Here is a 23,264-nt window from a genome sequence, read left to right on the forward strand (position 1 = left end):
ACGAATTTAGTTAACATTTTTATGAACACACACAGTAAGCATTTTTATAAATTACAAACATAAATACCCCACACAGCTACAGTAATCTATGTATAACCCTTAATAAATTCCCCCTTTAACTGTTCCAATTTAGTAACAAGATTCCATAAACCAGAAACCTTTCTCAAATGTGTGGCCCAGCACACAGCACTCAAGACCTGGTATGGATGCTCTTGTGTGCTTTCCAAATCAGCAGGTTTGAATTCCTTCCAGAAAACAGTAATTTCTTTTCAAGTTATCAAGCAGTCTTGGAAACAGCTTTTAAACAGTTTTTCAACCTGTGCTGTACAAACCAGTTCAAACTAAAAGCGAAAGTAAAAGTCAGAGCCACAGCCCAGCTCCACCCACACAATTACATCACTGAAGCCATGTGACAAGACAAAAACATTTCTTAAAGGGACACTCCCATGACAACATGGTGCGAGGCTTTGGATTGGGTGAGGATTATACCAAATAGATTCAATTGTTATGTTAAAGGTAAAGTCCCCAGCGTCCCAGATGACCACAGGCTGCTTTCCCCTTTTGAGGGGCAGAGCTGACTGGTGGTGATTTAACCCAGGGATCAACAGATCTCAGGTGAGGGACAAGGTTGAGAAGGTGGTGCCTTTATGAATAACCTCAGCCAGAAATTGAAGCCTCACTGCTGCCCTCGCTCTGCATCACAAACCAGCTGTCCAGCCAACTGAGCTGTTATATTACAGGCTGGCCAGGGGCAGGGCTCAGGGATGGTTTATGGTCATCGTATTTGAGCTTCAGCGAGGATCAAGACAAACAAATGTGTCAAGCTGAGGGAGCAAAGGATGTCAATGTCTTTCAGAGAGAGAGAGACCTGGGCCAAGCTTTCCAGAGTCTGCACCCTCCCTGGATTCACTTCTTTTCCCTTCAGTTGCTGCAAGTGACCAATTGAAGGTGAGAATGAGAAAATAAATAGAAAGGGGGAGAAAAGAAAGTGTTTTACTCACAGATGTTGGAGACAGGAGGAAGGTTCAGTTTTTGTGAAGCTCAATCTTGAGTCACACAATGACCGGATTGGCTGGAGGACGAGTCCTTCCGGTCCTCCCACTCTTCCCATTGGTCAACACCTCAGCAAGCAGGTCAGGAGGCGGGCTCCCCTTCGCACATGCGCAGCTTCCCCTCTCCATTGGACTTGCGCAGTCCCGGGCTGGGGGCGATCACCGAGCGGCTTCTCGCCCTGGCTGGACCCGTCAGCCGGCTGCCTGGAAACCTTGTCTGGAGGAGTGAAGGGCCTGCGGACTGGAACCCAGAAACGTCACCGCGGAGAAACTGATTTCTATTGGCTGATTCAGTCGTGGCTTCATTTGGACGTCACAAAGCGGAACTTGGAGGTAAAACTTCCTCCTGTCTCCAACATCTGTGAGTAAAACACTTTATTTTCTCCCACTTTCCATTTCTTTTCTCATTCTCACCTTCAATTGGTCACTTGCAGCAACTGAAGGGAAAGGAAGTGAATCCAGGGAGGGTCCCCCCCCCCCCCCCCGCCCGAAGGTAATAGGAATGCAAATGGTGGTAATTAAGGCTAAGAAGGGTGCTGATAGTGATACATAAAAAGGTTAGAATGTGTGAATGGCAGAATAAAGGTGAACAGTGTGTAAAGGGCAACTTGAAATAGTTGGAATGGGGGGATGGGAGGAGAATAATGGTGATGGGAAAAAAATGATCAATGGAAGAAATTGAAACAAAAATAAATTGATAGATAAAAATGGGGTAAAAGGTGGCGGAGAGTCTGAAATTGTTGAACTCGATGTTAAGTCCGGAAGGGTGTAACATGCCTAATCGGAAGATGAGGTCTGTTCCTCCAGTTTGCGCTGGGCTTCACCTGAACATTGCAGCAGGCCAAGGACGGACATGTGGACTGAGAGCAGGATGCTGAGTTGAAATGGCAAGCGACAGGAAGGTCTGGGAACTGCTTGCGGATGGGCCGGAGGTGTTCTGCAAAGCCTGGAAAAATATATTAATTTTGCTTCCGGCTTGCACCCCTCTATCACCTCCACATGGTCTGTCTGCAACACTTCCCTTTCCTTCATTGACCTTTCTATTTCAATTTCTGAGATAGACAGTCCACTAATATCCATTACAAACCTACCGACTCCCACAGCTACGTCGACTACAGCACTTCACACCCCACATCCTGTAAGGACTCCATCCCATTCTCTCAGTTCCTTCACCTCCGTCGCATCTGTTCCGATGATGCCACTTTTCAAAACGGTGCTGCTGACATGTCTTAATTCTTCCTTAACCGTGGCTTCCCACCCACTGTGGTCGACGGGGCTTTTAACCGTGTCCGACCCACCTCCCACACCTCTGCCCTCCCCTCAGTCCTCGCTCCCAGAACCAGGATAGAATCCCCACTGTCCTCACTTTTCACCCCACCAGCCTCCGCATTGAAGAAATCATCCTCCACCAGTTCTGCCAACTCCAGCATGATTCCATCACCAAACACATCTTCCCCTCACTCCCCCTGTCAGCATTTGGAATTCTCTACCCCAGAGGACTGTGGAACTTCAGTCATAAAGTATTTTCAGGGCAGAGATTGATAACGTTTAAGGGAGTGAAGGTATCAAGGGATATGGGGGATAGTGTTGGAAAATTGTTCTGAGGTAGATCAGCCAATGATCCCATTGAATGATTGAGCAGGTTTGAATGGCCGACTGCAGCTCCAATTTGTTGTGGTCCCTGTGTCCAGGACAGGAAGCAGTGAGCTTGGATCTGTCAATCAGCCTGAATCAGCACCTTCAGGAGAATTGGGAGGGTGAATATTAGATACAGCGGAGTGCGAATGGAGGGAGAGTGTGTGGGATGGAGACTTACAGATGTTTTGGAATGCAAGAATAAAGAAAGTTCCAGAGAAACTAGAATGGTTTGTTCTGAATTTCTATCCAGTACAGACAGTGATGTCTTTTGTAAATTGATATAACAGGAGATTCGAAGAGGAGAAATTACAGGCAGAAATCTAATACATGTCGTCTGGATCAGACAGTCCCTCAATTCCTTGGAACCTGAATATCATTGGCCTTCGAATCTAAAGGAGAAATGTTTGCCTCATCTGTCAACTTCAAAAGATTTTAAACATCATTGTGACTGGAAAAACACCCGAGTGAGAGTGTTCCAGAGCACTGACTGTGGAAAGAGCTTCAACCAGTTACACAGCCTGAAACAACATTGCCCTATTTACACGTACACATGTTCTGTGTGTGGACGAAGCCTCAACTGATTGTCCGAACTGGACAGACACGAGGAGACCCAAAACATGGAGAAACCATGGAAATGTGAGGACTGTGGGAGGGGATTCACAGCACCGTCTGTGCTGGAAATTCATCGGCGCATTCACACTGGGGAGAGGCCGTTCATCTGCTCTGTGTGGAAAAGGATTCACTCAATTATCTGACCTGCAGAGACACCAGCGAGTTCACATTGGGGAGAGGCCGTTCACCTGCTCTCAGTGTGGGAAGAGATTCACTCGGTTATCCACCCTGCGGACACACCAGAGAGTTCACACTGGGGAGAAGCCATTCACCTGCTCTCAATGTGCGAAGAGATTCACTCAGTTGTCCGAACTGCAGGCACACCAGCGAGTTCACACTGGGGAGAGACCGTTCACTTGCTCACAGTGTGGGAAGGGATTCAAACATTCATCCGGCCTGCAGAAACATCTGCAAGTTCACACTGGGGCGAGGCCGTTCACCTGCTCTCAGTGTGGGAAGGGATTCACTCGGTTATCCGGCCTGCAGACACACCAGCGAGTTCACACTGGGGAGAGGCCGTTCACCTGCTCTCAGTGTGGGAAGGGATTCACTCGGTTATCCGGCCTGCAGAAACACCAGCGTCTTCACACTGGGGAGAGGCCATTCATCTGCTCTCTGTGTGAGAAGGCATTTGCTCAGTTATCCCACCTGTGGAGCCACCAGCGAGTTCACACTGGGGAGAGGCCGTTCACCTGCTCTCAGTGTAAGAAGAGATTTGCTTGGTTATCCAACCTGCGGACACACCAGTGAGTTCACACTGGAGAGAGGCCGTTTACCTGCTCTCAGTGTGAGAAGAGGTTTGCTCAGTTATCCAGCCTGCGGATACACCAGCGAGTTCACACTGGGGAGAGGCCATTCACCTGCTCTCAGTGTGAGAAGAGGTTTGCTCAGTTATCCCACCTACGGAGCCACCAGCGAGTTCACACTGGGGAGAGGCTGTTCACTTGCTCTCAGTGTGAGAAGAGATTTGCTTGGTTATCCAATCTGCGGACACACCAGTGAGTTCACACTGGAGAGAGGCCGTTTACCTGCTCTGAGTAAGTGAGATATTCAGTAATCCATCCCAACTATTGAGACACTGCCGGGTACTCACTGGGGAGAGGTTGTTCACCTGCTCTCCGTGTGGGAGAGATTTTGTGTTTCATCGCAAATGCTCACATACCAAGTTCACAATTGATTACAGGGGTTGGATTCCGTTGTTCTGCTCTCAATTGCATCCAAGACAGAAATCCTGTCCCTTTAATCAGAGAGAGACCCTGTCCCTGGAACAGAACAGAGATCCTGTCCCTTCAATCAGAAAGTGGCCGTGTCCCTGGAACAGAACAGCGGCAGTGGGGCAGTTGATAAGGGTGAGAGGGGCTGTGTATGAGTATGGGGGAGAAGGTGAGCAGGATGCGAGCGCACCAGTTGAGGAAACAGGAGGCTGCGAGGGAGATCGGGAAAGTGAAGGACGCGGGAGGGAATATGGCATTGGACCTGGAGGGGGTGAATGGGTTGTTTAGGGACTTCTATAGCAAGCTGTACGAGTCGGAACTCCCAGCGGGGCGGAGGCGATGAGGCGGTTTATAGAAGGGTTGGAGTTCCCAAAGGTGGATAAGGAGCTGGTGGAGGCCCTGGGGACCCAATTGGGCTGCAGAAGCGGTGGAGGGGCTGGAGGCGATGCAATTGGGCAAGGGTCCGGACAGGTACCCGGTGGAATTTTATAAGAAATTCCCGGGGGTATTGGGGTATTGACGTAAGGGATTTTAATGAGGCAAGGGAGCGGGGAGTGGCCCCCCGACATTGTCGCAGGATTCGATATCCCTCATTGTGAAGTAGGAAAAGGACCCGGAACAATGTGGGTCTTAGAGACCGATCTCCCTGCTAAATGTTGGCTAAGATCTTGTCCTCGAGAATAGAGGATTGTGTCCCAGGGGTGATAGGGGATGCCGAGAGGGGTTTGTGAAGGGGAGGCATTTGGCAACCAACATCAGGAGGCTGCTCAACGTGATCATGATATGATACCTCCAGAGGGATGAGAGGTAGAGGTGGTGGTCGCAATGGATGCAGAGAAGGCCTTTGATCGAGTGGAGTGGGACTATTTGTGGGAGGTCCTGGGGCGGTTTGGATTTGGGCAGGTTTTGTGGACTAGGTCTGGTTGTTATACCAGGCACTGGTGGCATTTATACAGACGAACCTGTGAATTGCGCTTTCACGTATCTGATCGTCAGTCCAGAAGTAAAACACTCGAACACGTCAGTAACGAATATTCGTTTATTTACGGCCGGGACAAATCTCTAAGCAGTCGGGTAACCACCTTCGAGAAGTGCCAAAGTCCAAAATATGGACTGTCTCTTTATACAATCACAGCTTAGAGGTGGTCCCTTTAAATTCCTAGATACACCTATGATTTTGCAAGGATCCAGAACATGTACATATATGGAATTATTCTTCGAGGTCGGGAGGTTATTTTTGACATAATCATTAGCACAAGTCACTATCAATATTAATACAAAGGTTTTTGTATCCCATGGCCATATGGCTCAACTCACTCCAATGACAGTCCCCCTTACATTTCAATGTTTAATTGTTCCAACTGGTCAAACGAGCTTAATTATGTTTATCTCTGCAATAAAGTAACGGTTCCCATTCATTCCATTCTTTGCCTTTTTGACCTCTCTGCTTTTACAGATACGGGTCAGAACATTAATTAGTACCAATGCCACACTCCCTATATTCCATCCCATAACCTTCTGACATCTTTGCTTTTACAGATACGGTCAGACACACTCCCTTTATTTCATCCCTTGACCTGTTGACATCTCTTTCACAGAGCTTTTCAGAACTGTTATATTAACCCTATCAGCGAAGTTCCAAATGAAATCCACTTCTACATTCCCCCCTTTGATCATTCCTTGATCACATAACACTCAGGATACTTTAGATGGAAATGAGAGCGAGGCGGAGGTACTCCTCCTCTACTAGGCTCCGGCAGGATGCCACTTCCTCATATAGGTCAGGGGTAGGTGGAACCAGTGTTTCTTTTTCGTCTAGGGTGGATCTCTGAAGCATCTGTGGTAATGCAGCGGCACCCAAACGGTTGCATAGGCATTTCACACCAGTAGCTATGATACAGAGCAACAAACAGATGGTAACGAAGATAATGAGCCCATGGAACAGGTAAGTGGCCCAAGAATTGGACCACATCCAGCTCCACCAGTCAGCCTGACCGGCGAGTCGCAAGCGCTGTACTCCATCTCTGATATGGGTTACCAGACGCGTGATATTCTCTGAACTGTCTGGAATATAACCCATGCAGCCGTCTGTTCGATCGAGAAAGGAACAGATATCAAGGGAATGCCTCCATGGGCATGGGTCGGGACCTGTGTACATACCCAGCAAGAGGAGACACCCACTTTCTTAGCATAGACATAGGACATAAACAGAAAAGAATTTGCCGTTACATGGTGCGTTGCCCGCTTCCTTCTGGAAGGCGAGTAGGGGTGAGTAGTCCTTGATGGTAAAATTTGTACCCTGTCCTTATCAATGCACCGGTGGTTCCACCGGCATGTGCGGCGATCGTAGATCAGAACCATGTACGTAGTCCGGAATCGGGGCTTCTGGTCGTCGGGATGAACGGTGGTCGGGCAGGTGTTGATAGGGGTGGTGATCCATCGGAGATCTGTCGTTGTTCCACATCGTGGGGTTCCTTCTCGGCACAGGGGTGGACGTCGGCTTCCATACGGGCATCTCCTTCTTCCGGATGCAGCGAGAGAGAGCAGGGTGGCGAGTATTGTGACGGTGAAGAGGGGCCTCATCCTGGTACTCGTGTTCCTAGGACTTAAAGGAAAAGTTTAGAACATCATGGATACTTAATTAACTTACAATGGTGCATATGTACCCATGCGTTCCGGCCCTCCACTTTTACTGCAGTGGGGGTAGTGAGTAGAACCTGTAGGGGACCCTCCCATCGAGGTTCCAAACCTTTACGTGTCCAATTTCGAATTAGGACATAATCCCCAGGGTTGATGGAGACGTCATGAGTAATGGTTGGGACTTCTTCCTGGGTGGCACGAACTCGGGAGTGTAATCCTTTCAAAATTCTAGTTAGTGTTAATATATAATTAGCCATCTCGGTAGTCATGTAATGGAATTGAACATTCCGTGGAACACTGCTGTCCCAAGGCGTTCGAAAGGGTCTGCCATATAGTATTTCTGCTGGGCTTAGGCGAGTTTTTCCTGCGGGGGTGGCACGTAGCTGGAAGAGTGCTAAAGGCAGGAGTTTGAGCCAAGTGGCCCCAGTGTCTGCTTGTAGTTTAGCGAGTTTAGTCTTTAGAGTCTGATTAGCCCTTTCCACCACTCCAGCGGCTTGTGGTCTGTAGGCACAATGAAACTGTTGCTTTATTCCTAGCAGAGCACAGAATTCCTTATTGATTTGACCTATGAAGTGGGGACCATTGTCAGAGCTCAGCCGGGCTGGTATTCCAAATCGCGGAACAATTTCTCGCATTAACACCTTAACTACTGTCGAGGCCTTGTTATCCGTAGTCGGGTAGGCCTCGATCCATTTGCTAAAAGTGTCCACAATGACTAACACATATTTATAGCATTGACATCTTTCCAACTCAATGTAATCCATTTGCAGGGTCTCCAATGGACCCTCAGGTAAGGGGGTTGTGCCAGGATCACAGGGGACGGCCTTACCGGGGTTGTGCTGTTGACAGATTAGGCACCGACTGCTAATTTGTTGGGCCATTTCTTGCAGTCGTGGGTGCCACCAGCTTTTTAACAATATGTCCCCTGTGGCACGAGCTCCACAGTGAGTTGCAAAGTGTACACATTCGGTCACCCAGGCTGCTAATGCATCGGTCATACATGTTTGTCCTACCGGGGTGACCCACAGCTTATTTTCGATATCATATATACATCCTAAGTTTTTCCACATATTTACAGCAGTTGCAGGAGCGTCCTCCTGCATTTGGATTATGTCAGCAATGGTTGGCATAGGTTTTTCAGAGGGAGACTTTTCCGGGGGGGTTTTAGTCTGCCTCATCATTCTAGGCACCATTAGTTTGCCAGATTTAGAAATTTCTTTTGCCTTCTCGACCGCTCTCCTGTTGCCCGTTTCCACCAGTCCTGTGCCTTTTGTATGCGCTGCGCATTTTATCACCGCTATCTTGTCTGGGAGCATAAGGGCCTGCAATAACTGGGTTACTAACTGCTGGTGTGAGATGGGTGTACCAGTGGAGGTTAGAAATCCTCTGTTTTTCCATCACCGTCTTGATCGATGATTGCATAGCCAGATTGTCTATCCCCCCTTTCGCCGACGGAAGAACTTCCATCGGTGAAAAAGGAACAATCTGCACTCGGGATGGGTATATCGGAGAGGTCGTCTCGAACCGAGGAGACTTCCTGCAACAGTTGCAGACAGTCATGAGTTGGGTCGAGCATGTCTGTGGGAGGATGCGTCAAAAAGTCAGCAGGGTTGATAGTGGTGCAGTGGGCAAACTGGACTTTCGGGTTATTAAGGAGAGCAATCTCATATTTATTCTGACGAGCCATCGTGAAATGCTGAGTCTGTAGCTGTCCCAAAAGGGCCGTAACAGAATGGGAACTATAGACAGTGATATCTTGTTGGAGGGTAATATTAGCAGCCGATTGCAGGCTGTGTGGTTCTGCTAGTGACTGTTTGTGATCAGCGGGCACTAGGACCCTGCGGAGCCATGCAGTGTCAATTTCAACGCAGCAGTTTCGAAACTGCCCAGCACAAATCCTTTATCTGTTTATTCTGAGACCAATGTAGTTCTGGACATACTGAGTTACTCATAATACTGATCACATTCCAGGGGCGGTGGCGGAGGTGGCTGTGGGGGCTGTGGAGGCTTTGGGGGCTGTGGGGGCTTTTGACGTCCCCCGCAATTGAACAGATGTTCCTCATCCCCATCGTCCCCCTCCCCCCAACCTTGCTTCGCATTGCTGACCGGCGCCGGGGGAGGAGTAGCATTCTTACGTTTCTTATATTCTTTACATTCCCTTTTGAAGACCTCTACTGTTTTAACAATTCCCCCTTTGGTGAGGCCAATACCCAATTTTGAGGCATTTGCCTGCCAGATAGCCAGTTTAGATGCATCTTTCACTGACTGACAGTATTCCCTCCACAAGGCAATTAATTTCTTTGCGGTGGGTTCTTGATAATACAGAAAAATGTGTCATTTGAAACATGAAAGTCTGGCAATATCTGGTTTGAGAGGGTACAGGGAAAGATCCCACAAAAGGTTAATAGCAGCTGCAAAGAGCAGGGTTATAAAATGCAGATTCTTGCTCACAATCAGGCCTCAGCAGACACACAGGCTTCATGTGGTAAGCTAAAACAATGGCTCACACCTTCATGGAATGTAACTATCTCAGAAAGCATCTGAAAAAGCATGGATGAGAGTTTCAATTGCATTAAGTGACGAATGTTTAAAACAGGCAAGTCTTTCAAGTCACAACCAAGTTAAATTTTAGCATACAGCTAAGAGCAAAGTTTCACACCTTAATTGAAATAAACTCTCTTAGTAAACAGCTGGAAAGAATGGAAGATGCTCAGTCAAATTTAGTGTCAATTTAAGGGGTAAAATTCTACAAACATCAAGTTAATTAAAAGAAAATTGGAGATGACCTGGCTACGAGAAACAACATTTAAGTCAAAATCAAAGGCAAAGTTATGAACTGGGGACAATTGGAAAATTAAACGATTTGAAATCACAGAAATAAAAGTTAACTATTGAAACAAAAGCATTTTTTAAATCAAATCTGAGAGGAGACGATATGCCTGAAATGAATAACGAGTTGTAGTAAGATGTTTACATCAAAGATACTTTTAAACTATCAAAGTGAAACAAGCCCATATACAATACAGTCGTTAAAACTTAATAACTCTTCGAAAGAGAATATAAACCCAGGGAGCAGAAGCAGCAGCACTCTGTCACAGCAACAGGAGAGAGAGAGAGAGAGAGAGAGAGGGAGAGAGACGCAGCCTGCTGGAGAAAGACAAGGAAATCTGTAACTGACTTTGTAAGCAAATATCAACGATAACCCACTAGGATAGACAAGGAAAGCAGCCGAATTTAAACAGCTAATACAACTCAAGAAGACCAGATTTTAAGTGGTTATTAGCTTACTTCACTTCCTTAATAACACAGGACCCAGGACACCAATGCTATTAAGGGGTAAGTAGGTAAAATTCTTCAGTGAAGGTATGGGTTACACCGGGGGATAGGCTCCGAGAACCCCGCCCGTAACTTCCAGAGAACGCTGCCTGGAATCACGGCGGCAGTCCCGTCCGGAGCCCACAGCCCGTCAACCGTCCCCTAGCAATCCTGAGAACCCCGCCCGTAACTCCAGCGAACGCTGCCTGGAATCACGGCGGCTCCTCAGGCTGCCTCTAGCAGTCCTGGCAACCCCGCCCGTAACTCCAGCGAACGCTGCCTGGAATCACGGCGGCAGTCCCAGGCTGCCCACAGCCCGTTAACCGTCCCCTAGCAATCCTGAGAACCCCGCCCGTAACTCCAGCGAACGCTGCCTGGAATCACGGCGGCTCCTCAGGCTGCCCCCAGCAGTCCTGGCAACCCCGCCCGTAACTCCAGCGAACGCTGCCTGGAATCACGGCGGCAGTCCCAGGCTGCCCCTAGAGACGATAACCACAGGGTTCACTCACTTACCCTCTATAAAACGGGTTCGCTGGACTGACCTGGATCTCGCAGAGGCTTCTCGACAACCCAACGGCAAGGCTGAGCAACGATCAAACTGGTAGTAGGCGAATACCAAGGTGGAAAACAAATTTTTACTCACGTTGGGGGCCAAATTCGTCCTCTACTTTGAACGAGCTCAGTCGATTACGCCGGTTAGTTGCGCAGACCCCTCTGGAGATCCCCGTACGGGCCACCAAATGTGAATTGCGCTTTCACGTATCTGATCGTCAGTCCAGAAGTAAAACACTCGAACACGTCAGTAACGAATATTCGTTTATTTACGGCCGGGACAAATCTCTAAGCAGTCGGGTAACCACCTTCGAGAAGTGCCAAAGTCCAAAATATGGACTGTCTCTTTATACAATCACAGCTTAGAGGTGGTCCCTTTAAATTCCTAGATACACCTATGATTTTGCAAGGATCCAGAACATGTACATATATGGAATTATTCTTCGAGGTCGGGAGGTTATTTTTGACATAATCATTAGCACAAGTCACTATCAATATTAATACAAAGGTTTTTGTATCCCATGGCCATATGGCTCAACTCACTCCAAAGACAGTCCCCCTTACATTTCAATGTTTAATTGTTCCAACTGGTCAAACGAGCTTAATTATGTTTATCTCTGCAATAAAGTAACGGTTCCCATTCATTCCATTCTTTGCCTTTTTGACCTCTCTGCTTTTACAGATACGGGTCAGAACATTAATTAGTACCAATGCCACACTCCCTATATTCCATCCCATAACCTTCTGACATCTTTGCTTTTACAGATACGGTCAGACACACTCCCTTTATTTCATCCCTTGACCTGTTGACATCTCTTTCACAGAGCTTTTCAGAACTGTTATATTAACCCTATCAGCGAAGTTCCAAATGAAATCCACTTCTACAAACCGGGTGATTTCAGATCATTTCAGGCTGCACCGGGGGACGAGGCAGGGGCGCCCACTCTCCCTGCTGCTGTTTGCCTGGCTCCAGAACAGATGGCGATGGACTGAGAACGTCAGCAGATACTGGGATTATGGATATTATGAAAGAGACCATTCTTTTAGCCAGACAAAAATGTGTCAAGCTGAGGGAGCAAAGGATGTCAATGTCTTTAAGAGAGAGAGAGAGACCTGGGCCAAGCTTTCCAGAGTCTGCACCCTCCCTGGATTCACTTCCTTTGTGTGAAGCTCAATCTTCATCCACGCAAAACCCGCGCTGATTGGATAGAGGACCCGAGTCCTTCCGGTCCTAACTCTTCCCATTGATCAACACCTCAGCAGGAAGGTCAGGGTGAAAGTTGTTGACCAATGGGAAGAGTTGGTGAACCGGAAGAACTCTTTTCCACCATCCAATCAACTCCCCCGTTGTCTGAACGCGGAAGCTGGACAATGAGGAAACCTGGGGATTCACACAGACTGAAAAGCTCCTCTTGTCTCCAACATCGGTGAGTAAAACACTTTCTTTTCTCCCCCTTTCCATTCCTTTTCTCATTCTCACCTTCAGTTGGTCACTTGCAGCAACTGAAGGTAAAGGAAGTGAATCCAGGGAGGGTGCAGACTCTGGAAAGCTTGGCCCAGGTCTCTCTCTCTCTTAAAGACATTGACATCCTTTGTTCCCTCAGCTTGACATATTTATTTGTTCACAATTAAAGGGCTGGTTTCTCCAGGAGCTGGCTGACGTTTAAGAGGTCAGTAAATTAATGACGGACAGAGATCTGTCTCGTGTTGTTATATGGTACAGATTAGATATATTATTTATGGTTCTGTAATACATTAATGTATATTTATTATTTCTAGCCTTGTAATATTGTACTGTCGCTATGTTATATATTTCCAGTCATCTCTTCCCTCAGAGGGTTATTAGTCTCTGGATTTCTCTTTCACAGGGACCAGTGGGGTGTGGGGGTCATTGAATATATTCACGGATGAGTTGGACAGATTTTTAATAAATTGTTATTTTAAAATCATTTTTTAAACAATGAGTGCAACAGAGTAACAGAAATAATGGTGGCAAATGGGCACAGAGCGGAACAAGAGATATTTCCAACATAAATACACACAACACATTGCAGAATTCATTTGGAAGAAGATATTTGAGGGACCAGAGCCTTGAGATGAAATGCCAGATCAATTGAACAACCAGTTAACAGGTTAAAATAGTGAGTGGGGAAAGAGGGTACGATTCTATAAAAAACAAAGGATAACAGTTCAGTTTGTAAAATATTACAAACAGACTAACAGCATATACAAATTAAAATGAATAACACAACATAGATGACATAGAATTCCTATAGTGCAGAAGGCCATTCGCCCCTCAAGTCTGCACTGAGCCTCAGAAATAACCCTTCACTGAAGCCCACTCCCCATTCTATCCTCGTAATCCGGTACATTGATCATGGTCAACTCACGTAACCTACACGCCTTGGACACTAAGGGGAAATTTAGATTGACCAATCCACTTTCGCTGCACATCTTTGGACAATGGGAGGAAACCGGAGCTCCCGGAGGAAACACACAGAGACACCAGGAAAATATGCAAACTCCACACAGACAGCCACCTAAGGCTGGAATTGAACCTGAGTCCCTGGCGCTGAGGTAGCAGCATTAACCATTGTGCCCTACCCCTGCCCTAAGTTGATTTGAATTCACTCATGGAAAGCCCAGGAGGCGCAAGTCAGTCACATTGGAGCCGATGTATTTGAGATAGGAGTCCCATACTTTACCCAATGCATCAGACTCCGAATGAATTACAGACATTAAAAATTGCATGGAGATGCATTCCATATTCAGCCTCTGCCAGTTTTGGATAGAGGGAGAACTGACTGGTCTGCTTCTGTATTGAGCCAGATGAATGTTGGCTCCATCCTAACCCAGTCCCTTATGAACCTAAGATGCGAGGCCGATTGATGAAGCCAGATTTTTGGGAGACCCTGCCCTCCCTTAGCTCCTGGTGATTGGAGCTGAACAAACTTGAGGCAAGGTTTCATTTTGTTCCAGGTAGAGTTATAGATGTTTGCAGCATGGAACCAGGCCCTTCGGCCCAGCTTGTCCAAGCTGCCCAGTTTCTATCACTAAGCTAGTCCCACTTGCCAGGATTTAGCCCATATCCCTCTATACCCACTCTGCCCATGTAACTGTCTAACTGCTTTTTGAAGGACAAAATTCTACCCGCCTCTACCACTGCCTCTGGCAGCCGTTCCAGATGCTCACCACCTTCTGTGTGAAGAAAGTTACCCTCTGATCTCTTTTGTATCTCTCTCCTCTCTCCTTAAACCTATGCCCTCTAGTTCTAGACTCCTCTATCTCATTATTTTATAGACCTTTATAAGTTCACACCGAAGCCTCCTAAGCTCCAGGGGGAAAAGTCCCAGCCCACCCAGCCTCTCCTTATAACTCAGACCATCAAGACCTGGCAGCATCCTGGTAAATCTCTTCTGCATTCTTTCTAGTTTAACAATATCCTTCCCATAATAGGCTGAGTTTTCTGCACTAAGGTTATGTCGACTTTCTCCTTAAGAAAGGAGAGGATCTTTTTCCTTCTGATAGGCTGATGGATGCCCCGTACATTCCCTGAGAAAATTTGCAGATTAACTGCCGCCATTAGATAGGCGACAGAGAGAACCGGAACAGATTTTCACACCACAATCGGGCGTGTGCCATTACCCCCCTCCAACTCACTTTACACCAGAGGCACCAAAGTCTCCCCAAACTGCTCCTTTCACGGATAAAAGCCCCGTCTGTACCAGAATAGGTTAAAGTCAACAACACAGAAACCCTCCCATAGTAACAAAAATACAAAAGAATCACCACCACAATAGATCCAAGGGGGCATTCCTCAATAAGACTGAGGACCCGGAGGATTAACACCACGGCCAGACTGCCATTACCCTCAGGATACCTTCTCCAAAATGAGGGGAAGAAAAGAAGGGCCAACAAGGGAATGGGGATCGAATGTCCCTCCCACATTTTAGACCCACCCGTGAAGACCTGCATCCACCACCACCCACCCTTCGGCAATGGCGCCACTCGGTTCTGCCATGATCAACGCTCGGATAATAGAAGAAAGACGACGGATAATCAGCACACGGCACATCTACCATAACTGAGAAAAATAATACGAGTCCCTGTAACACTCGAGGAGAAGATGACATTCAATCGGTGATCAGAGAATAACAACTCCCTTCAACAGGATAAAAGATAACAAATTCAGACAACAACACCATGATGGGGAAAGAGTCCGGATTAGAGCCTGAGTTAAATTGTTTTTACAGGATATTAGAAGAGGAGGAATTACAGACAGAAATCTCAAACTTCACATCTCGATCTGACAGAGTCTCTCAATTCCTTGGAACTGAATATCACCGGCCTTTGAATCTGGAAGGAGAAATGTTTGTCTTTTCTGTCGGATTCAAAAATTTTAACCATCAGCTGCAAATCATCACTCCAATCCTTGCCCGTCAAGGATTTAACGAAGACCAAGGCAGTAGTCGGATTATCGAAAGACTTGACGGATTGTCGGATACAATTTTCAGGGTCACAGGATAAAGCGACATAATTCACTCCCACAGCCTTGAGTTCCCTTCAAACTTCATCGAAGCCTCGATGCTTCGTTTGTGTGGCTGCCGAAAAGTCCTGGAAGAAGGAAATCCTCATTCCCTCATGGAGTCAGGTCTCACCATACCCGTCTCCAGGACCTTCTGCTCATCTTTCAAGTTGTGGAAGGGAATGATTCCAGGCCTGGGATGAAAACTATCCCTCAGCCTCAAAGACAGGATCCGATGCCCTTTCTAATTTATAACACCCAGGCTTCACATCCAGCTGGAGAAAACATGGCAGCCAGTCCTCAAAGAACCTGACGGGAGCCTTGGATGTTCTTTCTCTGACCCTCGGTTCTCCAAGTTCTCCAGGAGTCCACCACCCCACTCAGCCGGTTTTCCAAGGATTAAATTCTTGCCTCCGCCGAGGAGGCATCTTGCTCAACGTTCACGATTCACTCCTCCGGATCATCGAGCCTCTTCATGGTGTTTTACAGCTCGGCCTCATGAGCTAACAGATATTGAGTCAGCTCACTCAGCCTCTGGTCAGTAACACAGAGAATGTCGCTGACATCGATCAGCCAATGATCCCACAGAATAGACAAGCAGGCTTGATGGGCTGAATGGCCAACTGCAGGTCCTATTTGTTATGATCTCTGTTTCCAGGACAGAAAACAGTGATCATGGATCTGTCAATCAGCCTGCATCAGCGCCTTCAGGAGAATTGGGAGAGTGAATATTAGATACAGCAGAGTGAGAATGGAGGGAGAGTGTGTGGGATGGAGATTTACAGCTTTTGGGGAATGAGAGAGGAAAGAATGTTTCAGGGAAACTACAATTGTCTGTTCTGAATTTCTATCCTGTACTGACAGTGATGTCTTTTGTAAATTGTTTTTACAGGGTTTTAGAAGCGGAGGAATTACGGACAGAAATCTCAAATGTCACGTCTCATTCTGACTGAGTCTCTCAATTCCTTGGAACTGAATATCACCGGCCTTTGAATCTGGAAGGAGAAATGTTTGTCTTTTCTGTCGGATTCAAAAGATTTTAACCATCAGTGTGACTGGAAAAGCACCGAGACACACACACCCGAGTGAGAGTGTTCCAGAGCACTGACTGTGGAAAGAGCTTGAACCAGTTACACAGCCTGAAAAAACATCATACCGTTCACAGCGGGGAGGGACCGTACACGTGTTCTGTGTGTCGACGAGGCTGCAAGTGATTGTCCGACTTGGAGAGATGAGAGGAGACCCAAAACATGGAGAAACCATGGAAATGTGGAGACTGTGGAAAGGGATTCAGGACCCCATCTCAGTTGGAAGTTCATCGGCGCAGTCACACTGGGGAGAGGCCGTTCACCTGCTCTTTGTGTAGGAAGGGATTCATTCAGTTATCCAGCCTGTCGAAACACCAGCGAATTCACTCTGAGGAGAGGCCGTTCACCTGCTCTCAGTGTGAGAAGGGATTCGCTCAATCATCCGACCTGCGGATACACCAGCGAGTTCACACTGGGGAGAGGCCGTTCACCTGCTCTCAGTGTGAGAAGGGATTCGTTCAATCATCCGACTTGCGGATACACCAGCGAGTTCACACTGGGGAGAGGCCGTTCACCTGCTCTCAGTGTGGGAAGGGATTCGCTCAATCATCGAACCTGCTGAAACACCAGCGAGTTCACACTGGGGAGAGGCCGTTCACCTGCTCTCAGTGTGGGAAGGGATTCACTACTTCATCGAGCCTGCTGACACACCAGCGACTTCACACTGGGGAGAGGCCGTTCACCTGCTCTCACTGTGAGAAGGGATTCACTCAATCATCCGACCTGCGGATACACCAGCGGGTTCACACTGGGGAGAAGCCGTTCACCTGCTCTCAGTGTGAGAAGGGATTCGCTCAATCATCCGACCTGCGGATACACCAGCGACTTCACACTGGGGAGAGGCCGTTCACCTGCTCTCACTGTGAGAAGGGATTCACTCACTCATCGAACCTGCTGAAACACCAGCGAGTTCACACTGGGGAGAGGCCATTTACCTGCTCTCAGTGTGGGAAGGAATTCACTACTTCATCGAGCCTGCTGACACACCAGCGACTTCACACTGGGGAGAGGCCGTTCACCTGCTCTCAGTGTGAGAAGGGATTCGCTCAGTTATCCAACCTGCTGACACACCAACGAGTTCACACAAGTGAGAAGGCGTTAACCTGCTCTTCGTGAGAGAAGGGATTCAGATATCCATACACCCTGCGGGACCACTAGCGAGTTCACGCCTGGACGAGGCCATTCACCTGCTCTGAGCAGGGAGACATTCAATGATCCGTCCCAACTACGGAGACACTAGCGAGTTAATTCTGGGGAGAGACCATTCATCTGCTCTCAATGTGGGGAGGGGTTTTGTGATTCATCACACCTGTTGTGACTCCAACAAGTTCACAATAAATTCCAGATGTTGGCTCCGTTGTTATTGTTTCTGCTCTCACTGACATCCAGGACTGCATTTTGTTCATTCTGACATCTGGTGAATGGTGATGATTGGAGGGTTTCTTTCTGCTGGACTGGCCGGTCTAACACCTCTGCCTCCGGTGGGCTGACCATTTTTGAGGCTAGTTGCGATTACCTGGTTCCAAGTTTGACGAGGAGCACAGGATGAAAAGGTGTTTGCACGTTGGAAGATATTTAGTTCCCAAAGCAGCCATGTTGCCATGAAGATGGGCTATGGTGGTTACAGGGTTCTTTTGCCTAATTTATCTGAGTGTTTCTCGCAGAAGGAAACTGTCATGGTTTGAGGGGCAAGTTGTCTGTGGTAGATTGGGAAATTACAAAAAACATATCACTGAAAGTGGCAACGCAGGTGGATAAGGTCGCTAAGAAGGCAGACGGCATGCTTGTCTTCATTAGTCGGGGCATTGAGTATAAAACTTGGCAAGTCATGCTGCAGCTGTACAGAACCTTAGTTAGGCCACACGTTGAATATTGCCTACAATTCTGGTCACCACATTCCCAAAGGGATGTGGAGGCTTTGGAGAGAGTACAGAGGAGGTTTACCACGATGTTGCCTGGCCTGGAGGGTATTAGCTATGAGGAGAGGTTGGATAAACTCGGATTGTTTTCACTCGAGCGACGGAGGTTGAGGGACGACCTGATAAAAGTTTACAAAGTTATGAGTTGCGTGGACAGAGTGGATAGTCAGAAGCTTTTTCCCAGGTTGGAAAAGTCAATTACCAGGTGACATAGGTTTAAGGTGCGAGGGGCAAAGTTTAGGGGAGATGTGTGAGGGAAGTTTTTTACAGAGAGGGTGGTGAGTGTCTGGAACCTGCTGCGGGCGGAGGTGGTGGAAGCAGGTACGATGGTGACGTTTAAGAGGCATCTTGATGAATACATGAATAGGATGGGAATAGACCGATACAGACCCTGGAAGCACAGAAGGTTTTAGTTTAGACAGACATCATGATCCGAGCAGGCTTGGTGGGCCGAAGGGCCTGTTCCTGTGCTGTACTGTCCTTTGTTCTTTGTTGTTCTTTGTATGATGATAGACAATAGACAGGAAACCACAAGCATTTTATTTACATAAAATATAGATTCCTTTAAGAAGCAAAAATTAAACAGCAAAAGTGAAGCTGTCGTGGCTAACAAGAAAAGTTAAAGATTCCATTAGATAAATGGAGGAGAGTCATAAAGTGGCCCAAATAGTAGTGAGCCTGAGAATTGGGAACTTGTTTTAGAATTCGGCAAAGGAGGGTCAAGAAGCTGATCAAGAGAAAACTGAATATGAGAGCAAACTGGGGAGAACTGGAAAAGCTCCTGCAGGAATGTGAAAAGGAAAAGATTAGCAAAGACCAATGTGGGCCCATTCCAGGCAGAGACAGGAGAGTTTATAATGGGGAATAAGGAAATGGCAGAGAAACTAAACAAGGTGTGTCTGTCTCCATTGAGGAAGATACAGAAATTGTCCCAAAAACACTAGAGAACCAAGTGAGCACGAGGAACTGAAGGAGATTAGTATTAGTGAAAAGGTAGTGCTGGAGAAATTAATGGGGTTGAAAGTTAATAAATCCCCAAAAGCTGATGCTCTACATCCCAGAGTGTTGAAAGAGGCGGCTGCAGAGATAGTGGATACATTGGTGATCATCTTTCAAAATTCTATAGATTCTGGAATGATTCCTGCAGATTGGAAGGTGGTAAATGTAACCCCACTATTTAAGGGGGCAGAGAGAAAACGGGGAACCACAGACCCATTAGCCTGACATCAGTAGGACGGAAAATGCTACAATCTATTATAAAGGATGTGATAACATATGAATTAGGAGCAGGAGTAGGCTGCTCGAGCCTGCTCCACCATTCAATAAGTTCCCAGTTGATCTGATTGTAACCTCAACTCCACAGAGGCCCCTTAGAAAATAAATGTTGGGAGATAGTAATAATATTCTTTATTATTATAATAATCTTTATTATTGTCACAAGTAGGCTTACATTAACACTGCAATGAAGTTACTGTGAAAATCCCCTTGTTGCCACACTCCGGCACCTGTTCAGGTACACTGAGGGGGAATTCAGAATGTCCAATTCACCTGACAGCACATCTTTTAGGAATTGTGGGAGGAAACCGGAGCACCCGGAGGAAACCCACGCAGACACAGCGAGAATGTGCAGACTCCTCACAGACAGTGACCAAGCCGGGAATCAAACCTCGGTCCCTGGTGATGTGAAGTAATGGTGCTAACTACTGTGCTACTGTGCCACTTGTAGATGCTACACATTGCTGCCACTGGGTATCAATGGTGGAGATGGTGAATGGGGTGCTGATCATGTGCCTACTTTGTCTTGTATAAAACAAACTCTCCGATTTGAACAAGACTGTCTGATAATTAAGCACTTTAAAGAATTGAGTAAAACCTGATAAATTTAAATAATCCAGTCCATTTGAAAAAACAATCTGCTCTTCAAAGATATATTGGTACAAATTACAAGAGATCTTTGCAGTTGAATTGAATACCTTGACTTCTCACACGGACACCTGGCTGACAAGAGGCACTGATTGGACAATAGCTGGAAACAATGAGCTGAAATGTTTTTCTGGGAGTGAAACTGTTTCTCTTTTACCCGGAATCGACTATGTGAGAGTTAAAGGCAATACAAGGCTAAATTACATTGAATATGCAGCACAGAAACAGCCCAACCAATCCAAGCCAGTGTTTCTACTTCACTTGAGCCTCCTCTCATGCTTTCCCATCTGACTCTATCAGTGTATCCCTCTGTTCATTTCTCCCTCGTGTTCATCCAGCTTCCCCATGAATATATCGATGTTATTCACCTCCACCAATTCCTGTGGTAGCGAGTTCCACATTCCCACCACTCTCTGAGGAAGAGGTTTCACCTGAATTTCTGATTAGATTATCTCACATTGATAGCCTCTGGTTTTGCTCTTCCCCTTACAAGTAAAAACATTCTCCATGAGTATCAAAATCTTTCATAATTTACAGCCCTCCATTAGTCCCTCAGCCTTGTATTTTGATGAGAGGAGTGAACCGATCTATTCGTCGTCTCCTGATAGGTTTAACCTCTCACACTAAAAATATGAAGACATAAATGCTTTCTTCACACTTGAGTTCTGCGCAGTGAGGGCAGTGATGGAGTTACAAGGGAGCCTGAGAACAGCAGATTCACTGAGAATGGGTGGGCTGGGCTGATCTGTGTGAATAAGCTGGTTAATCAGACTGTTCATGATCTGGGTCTTGGTGTTCTGGGTAGTGGAGGAGCTCAAGTGTCAGTCTTCAATAACACAGTAATCTGCATTTCTACAGCACACTTAATGTAATTAAATATCCCAAGGTGTTTTCACGGACATTGTAAATCCAGGTTTCACAGATGATTCGGTAAAATTGTCCAAGCTCATGATCATGTGACAGAAAATACTGCTTCTTTCTGTCTCTGCTTCCACACACTCCCTCCCTATTGATTGTAACACTAATTCATCTCACTATCCTCCTGTTTTTCCCCAATTCTCCTCCCCTGAAAGTGCTGACTCTCGGGTTCAGCTTCACTCTCAGCTATTGCCTTAAGTTAACAAACTGTTTTCAAAGGGGGCCGTCAGAATCAAACCCAGTGACAGGTACACTGTGTCTGGAATGGGGTCACTGCCCCCCACTCCCACTTTTATCCCAGTCCGAGGGGTTTGGAAACTGTTTTGGAGATGGTTAATGGCGCCTGAATCTCCCATACCCCACCACGCCCGGGAAACCATTCTATCCACCGCGCACGGGGACGGAAGACAGGGACTGCGCATGTCCAAGGGAGAGGAGAAGATGCCCATACTCAGTGACGGTTATTCCCATTGAGGTCAAAAGGACATCCATGACCATGTGACATCCGTTGCCCATTTTTTTCCCAGTCGGCCAGCAACCAATGGGAAGAGTTGGAGGATCGGAAGGGCGGGCATTGTGTTAATGACGTTTCAGCTTCATACAGACTGAAACATCCTGCTGTGCCCAACATCTGTGAGTAAAACACTTTCTTTTCTCCCCCTTTCCATTTATTTTCTCATTCTGACCTTCAATTGGTGACTTGCAGCAACTGAAGTGAAAGGAAGTGAATCCAGGGAGGATGCAGACTCTGGAAAGCTTGGCCCAGGTCTCTCTCTCTCTTAAAGACACTGACATCCTTTGCTCTCTCAGCGTGTCACATTTATTGGTCTGGCTGAAAGGATTCATAGAATTTACAATGCAGAAGGAGGCCAATTGTCCCATTGAGTTTGCACCGGCCCTTGGAAAGACCACCCCACTTAAGACCACCCCGTAACCCAGTAATCTCACCTAAACTTTTTGGACACTAAGGGCAATTTAGCATGGCCAATCCACCTAACTTGCACATCTTTGGACTGTGGGAGGAAACCAAAGGAAACCCACGCAGACACGGGGAGAACGTGCTGACTCTGCACAGACAGTGAACCAAGCTGGGAATCGAACCAAGGACCCTGGAGCTGTGGAACAACTGGGCTAACCACTGTGCTACCTTGCTGCCGCTGATGGTCTCTTTCCTGGTATTCACAATTAAAGGGCTGGTTTCCCCAGGAGATGGCTGACAGCTAAGGGTAAATTAATGTAGGATTGAAATATGTGTAGTGTTGTTATATTGTACAGATTAGATATATTATTGGTTCTGTAATAAAGCACATTTATTATTATTTCTTGTTGTGTAATATAGTACTGTAGAGATACATTATATATTTCCAGAAGAGAAGCTGAAAAGCTCAGCCGGTCTGGCAGAACCTGTAAGGAGAGAAAAGAGCTAATATTTTTGAGTCCAGATGACCCTTTGTCAGAGGCAAGAAGGATAGAAAGTGGGAAATATTTATACTGTAGGGTGAGGGAAAGAAAGATGAGTCATAACCACAGAAACAAAGGAAATAGAGTGCGAAAGGGTAGCACAGTGGTTAGCACAGCACCAGGGTCCCAGGTTCAATTCCCGGCTTGGGTCACTGTGCGGAGTCTGCACATTCTCCCCGTGTCTGCGTGGGTTTCTCCGGGTGCTACGGTTTCTTCCCAAAAGATGTGCTATTAGGTAATTTGGACATTCTGAATTCTCCCTCTGTGTACCCGAACACGTGCCGGAATGTGGCGACTCGGGGCTTTTCACAGTAACTTAATTGCAATGTTAATGTAAGGCTACATGCGACAATAAAGATTATTAATAAAATAAAGATTATAATGGAAGTCCCCAGAGAATATAAAAG

General features: G+C 46.8%; 1 protein-coding gene and 1 pseudogene across 3 annotated transcripts; both read left to right on the forward strand.

Annotated features, from left to right (window-relative positions):
- The window catches only part of LOC119951566, a 14,843-nt pseudogene extending 10,500 nt beyond the window's left edge, over positions 1-4,343 (forward strand).
- Positions 1,059-17,996, forward strand: LOC119951805 (zinc finger protein 239-like). 3 transcript variants are annotated; one of them, XM_038775167.1, is made up of 2 exons: positions 1,059-1,385; positions 16,441-17,996. In XM_038775167.1, the coding sequence occupies exon 2, from the start codon at positions 16,799-16,801 to the stop codon at positions 17,750-17,752; it is 954 nt and encodes a 317-aa protein (XP_038631095.1). In that variant the 5' UTR covers positions 1,059-1,385; positions 16,441-16,798; the 3' UTR covers positions 17,753-17,996. The 3 variants fall into 3 exon arrangements, with proteins under 3 accessions (XP_038631095.1, XP_038631094.1, XP_038631096.1); XM_038775166.1 differs by having other exon boundaries at positions 1,062-1,413; XM_038775168.1 differs by lacking the exon at positions 1,059-1,385 and adding an exon at positions 12,356-12,450.
- Positions 17,997-23,264: the final 5,268 nt, after the last annotated feature.

The sequence above is a fragment of the Scyliorhinus canicula genome, chromosome 17 (genome assembly GCF_902713615.1).
Source record: "Scyliorhinus canicula chromosome 17, sScyCan1.1, whole genome shotgun sequence".
Lineage (NCBI taxonomy): Eukaryota > Metazoa > Chordata > Chondrichthyes > Carcharhiniformes > Scyliorhinidae > Scyliorhinus > Scyliorhinus canicula.

Bases quoted from the DNA above. Each gene is read 5' to 3' on its own strand.
- LOC119951805 (XM_038775167.1), top strand. From the start codon at position 16,799: ATGGAGAAACCATGGAAATGTGGAGACTGTGGAAAGGGATTCAGGACC.